The sequence below is a fragment of the Aptenodytes forsteri genome, unplaced genomic scaffold (genome assembly GCF_000699145.1).
Source record: "Aptenodytes forsteri isolate BGI_AS27 unplaced genomic scaffold, ASM69914v1 Scaffold82, whole genome shotgun sequence".
NCBI lineage: Eukaryota > Metazoa > Chordata > Aves > Sphenisciformes > Spheniscidae > Aptenodytes > Aptenodytes forsteri.
This window is the reverse complement of record NW_008795490.1, coordinates 14,175,390-14,180,234: the sequence shown is the minus strand read 5'-3', so window position 1 is coordinate 14,180,234 and position 4,845 is coordinate 14,175,390. Positions and strand designations below refer to the sequence as shown.

General features: G+C 44.1%; 1 protein-coding gene across 1 annotated transcript in view; it reads right to left on the bottom strand.

The window, feature by feature from the left end:
• THEMIS (thymocyte selection associated) overlaps nucleotides 1-4,845 on the bottom strand; it is an 82,484-nt gene that overhangs the window by 48,763 nt on the left and 28,876 nt on the right. The window contains exon 4 of the mRNA XM_009281535.1: nucleotides 3,477-4,522. Within this exon, the coding sequence (XP_009279810.1) occupies nucleotides 3,477-4,522 (1,046 nt within the window). The remainder of the gene's footprint in view (nucleotides 1-3,476; nucleotides 4,523-4,845) is intronic.

The window sequence follows — 4,845 nt, the reverse complement described above, 5'->3', positions numbered from 1 at the left end:
GAAAATGATCAGGGGGATGGAACACCTCTCCTCTGAAGAAAGGTTGAGAGAATTGGGGTTGTTCAGCCTAGAATAGAGAAGGCTTCGGGGAGACCTTATTGCAGCCTCTCAGGACTTAAAGGGGGCTTATAAAAAAGGTGGCGGCAAACTTTTGAGCAGGGCCTGTTGCGACAGGACAAGGGGGAATGGCTTTAAACTAAAGGGGGGTAGATTGAGACTAGATATAAGGAAGACATTTTTTATGCCGAGGGTGGCACAGGTTGCCCAGAGAGGTGGTGGATGCCCCATCCCTGGAAACATTCCAGGTCAGGTTGGACAGGGCTCTGAGCAACCTGATCTAGTTGAAGATGTTCCTGCCCATGGCAGGGGGGGTGGACTAGATGATCTTTAGAGGTCCCTTCCAACCCAAACTATTTTATGATTCTATGATTCTATGACTTTGCTGAACTATGCAAACATTCATGTCTCTGTAGCATCGCACCTTGCATGCAAGCAGAGGCAGTTCTTGCACTCATCTGAAGTTCCAGTCCATACTGGCTGCTAATTTAATACAATTCAGTGACTAATGTGACCAAAAGTACAGTGAAACATACACTGTATAGTCCTGCTCCTGGCCCTAGTGTTCCCTTACCAAGGTCAGGGAACAGCAGGAAGAGACAGCTGGAGCCTCTCTGCCCTCACAGCCTTGCTGTGAGCTAAGAGGCGATCAAAGCACAAGCTGTAGCTAGAGATGACCCACTCTTGCAGAGCATTCTCAGGTATTGGCATAAAACAGCTGTATCTTAGTCCTCTGCGGACTCATGCAGCAGCAGCATTTAATCCTAGAGCACCAAGCCAAGCAAAGTTTCCCATCTGGTGGGCAAGGAAGCCATTCACCACCCTCCAGCAAGTAGCCAGAGCTCCCTAAGCACCGGGCAGGGAGCTGCCTGCAGGAGGAGCATGGCAGTTCATGCAGCAATAAAGCTTATTCCAAGCTGCCACCTTGTCAAGCTTAAGTTCGGCTCATTAGGATGTTCGTCTGTTACTTATGCAAATAAGTCTATGCACAGTCACAAAATAGGCAAAGAGGGCGGTTTATCAGTTTGGCACAATCTCCAACTTTCTGAACCCTCAGACATCCCTGATACATGTAGAAGAAAATGCAGTCTCCCCTATCACCATCGCTGGCAGAGAGACTGAGGCAGAGCCTATCCGCTACAATCCACATCTTCTCAGAGGATTCACGGTGCTCAGGGTAGAAGAGATAATGCATTCTGTGCAACTTTAAACCTATTATGATACAGCTCAGGATGTTTAATCTTATGAATAAGTGGTGTCTACTTGTTTCACCTTTCCAGGGAAGGAGATTTACAAATCTGCATAACTCTAAGCATTCTGACTGCATTTATAACAAGCATGTGACAAAAAACATCCTCTGGAACAGGCTGCTTGAATGCATTTCTTTGTCTGGACAGCTGCAATCTAAGGTCGCTCTCACTCATGAATGTGCAAAGGAACCTCAGCTCATCCCTCTCCTGTGCTTATTGCTCTCGCCTCACTTCAGGAAAATACTATCTTCTGCACAAGTCTAGCCTAGAGTCAGCATCTACCTGTTGCTCTCCACACACAGCCATCGGTAACTGCAGGACGTCTGAGTCCTCCTGACAAGGGTACGGGTCAACCAGAAACAGAACTTTAGGGAATTCTTCCCCAGTTCTGTACCCCAGGCCAGCACCAGGCTGATGGCTTGCCTGTTAGCTCCAGGGACCAGTTTCTTATGTATCGTCCCTAGTCTAACAGGATGGCTTATTTAAGCTGCTGCAAGGGTCACTGTACAAACTAGCAGAAAATAAGTTTCCATAGTACAAGTAAAGACAAAAGAAAATGACTCAACTTTTGCTCTATTACCCTTATCTGAGGGACCCACCTTACCCATTCACTTCTCCTATGGTCTGTTATAACCATCTCCCAGGACCTATGTGGAGCTGTGGACCTGCATGTGGTCTCAGAATTGGCACTGAGGGGAGGAACACCTCCAGCAGGCAAGGAGAGGTACTCACAACGGCTCCCCTTCCCGGGTGGCTACAACTGGACCTTAATTTGATAGCAACACAAAAAATAACTTTCCTTGAACCCCCCAAAATATAATTCCATGAGTTACATTGCATTTAAAATGCAGCACAATTACAATACAGAGGCCTGAAAGCATTTCAAATTTTTTTTCCTTCTTCTCCTGTGGGGAATTTTTATCTGCACGAGAGCAACTGCAACCTAAGTTAAATACCTCCTGGACAGTCTTTCTTGTTAAAGTCCATCAAGGTGCCTTTCTTTGATTCTTTCAAGAATCTTTCAAGAAAATTGTGGTGGGTTGACCCCAGCCAGCAGCTAAGCACCCACCCAGCTGCTTGCTCACTCCCCCCTGACATCAGGATGATGATCTCATCAGGAGAGAGAATAGTAAGAGCAAAAGCAAGAAAACTCATGGATTGAGATAAAGACAGTTTAATACGTCTTTAATATGAAAGAGGGAAAAAAACCCAGTGATGCAAAGGCAGTCACTCACCACCTCCCACAAGCAGACTGATGTCCAGCCAGTCTCTGAGCTATGGCTACCTTCCCAGACCAACCACCCCCCTCAGTTTTTATTGCTGAGCATGGTATTATATGTCATGGAATATCTCTTTGGTCAGTTGGGGTCAGCTCTCCTGGCTGTGACCCCTCTCAACTTCTTGCCCACCCCCAGCCTACTTGCTGGGGGGGCAACCTGGGAAAAAGAGAAGGCCTTGACACTGTGGGTGCACTGCTCTGCAACAGCCAAAACACTGGTGTGTTACCAACACTGTTTTAGTCACAAATCCAAAACACAGTATCTTACTGTGTTTCAGCTGCTGTGAAGAAAATTAACTCCAACTCAGCCAGACCCAACACAAAAATTAATGAACAAATGCATTGCCTTAGGTTAACCACAAAGAAAATTGTCCTAGAAGGGGCACTTCTTTCTTAACATGAACAGCTATTCTAAAACAGCTGCCCTTTTTATTCCAAATCTATTCACCACTCGGGTAAGTGCAAAACCGTGCAGTCGAAAATATCTATCCAACTTGACTTTCTGTGAATTTAATTCTGCCATTTCCAGCTGAGCAAAATTATCTTTACATCATGAAAACATATGCTTCCCCTTAATAAAGATTTAAATACAGCCACTTCAAGTCTCTCCCTTCACTTTTGCATTGGTGCAGTAAAGGATTATCCATGCAAAATTACACGGCCAAGCTTTCTGCTGTGAGTCCGCATGGTTCCGTTATTTTTCATGGATCAATTAACACACACTGGAGATTTTAGCCATTGTTGTCTATAATGGCTAATTTGCCTATTACAGGGAACTGAGAGCCATCTGTGTACATGCCATGAGGATACACCAGTGAAATGGAGACGGTAAATTGACAGAACACGACCTATGTTTGTAAGAGATTCAAAGACAAGGTGTGATACCTTACCTTTGGAGCCTGTAGTACATCAGACACACCTTGCTTAGATACTGCAAAAACAGGTTTTGGTGCAAGTGTTGTTGGCTTTTTGGGAGGCCTGGGTGGTGGATGAAGGGTTTGGTTTTCATATCTTCGCACCATATAGTATTGCTCTTCGCTGATCTCTTCCACCGTTGTCTTAGTTGCAGGAGGTACAACTGTCTGAACATCTCTGCTGAGCAAATGGACCGACATGTTTAAGCGATATACAGGAATCTCCCAGCTCTCCACTGGACTGCTGGTGCTACTGATCAGCAAATAAGAGTCTGTGATTTCTTCTTCAAACTGCAGACCAGGCATGGCAGCCAAGACGTCTTCCTCAACGGAAAGGTCCCTCACGGACACTTTGACATTAAAAGGCAAACGAAATTCTTTGCAAATTTCAGAAAGCTGGTATTGTTTCTTGTCATGAATCACTTCCACAAAGCCACCTTCCATGTACATAGGGAGGAGCACCTTCTTATATGTATCACTTAGTATTTGTTCACAAGCTAAAACGTCTATGACTTTCTTTCTTCCCTCATACAGAACTTCACTAGTCTGGCATTGCTGAACTAGAAACTGGTCTCCAACCGAAACAGAAAAAAGCTCTTTATGAGGGGAATCAAAGGCTTTAGTTGCTACAACATGAAGCTGTTCCTTTTCACTTCTTGCTATCTCTAAATCATAGGCGGTTGGAAACTCCCGAGGTCTTCTCTTGAACTTTCCTTTGTAGCTCATAGGGATTAAAAAATGTCTTTTTGGGGAGTCACTTCTAATCTCAGAGGCTAGGACTCTTGTTGGCTGGTACTTTTTGTAGATGACGATCTCTTTTCCTGTATGCAGTAAGTTATAAGGTTTTTGGCTTCCTGAAGGCCCTTCCATTATCTCAGCAACCATAGGAAATTCCTTGCTTGTTCTTTCAAATACATCTTCCAAAGACAGTGGCTGAAGGAAAGAGCTAATATCATAACAGTCTGTTATATCCTTGACCTCAACATCTAGATCTGAGAGGATATGAACTATGTCCTTTCGAACTGAAAAGAAAAAGAAATACATTGATTTTTGTTTTCAAACTGACATTGGAATAAAATATACATGTCCTGTTGGCCAGATACTAAAAGTACCTTCCCTGAGGTGTGTACCTCCATATGTTAACATGCACAGTTAATAGGGCCAGTCAAAGTCTAACTAACTGTTTTAATTTGAGATATATAGCTATCAGATATACAGGAGACCTCACAAAGGAAGAGAGAGACAAGAGGAGATGAGAATAAGGTGTCCAAGTGAACAAAAGTTTCTTAGTAACTTATGGGTTCTCTGAAGAAATGGGGGGGGGGGAACATTTTTAATGCATAAA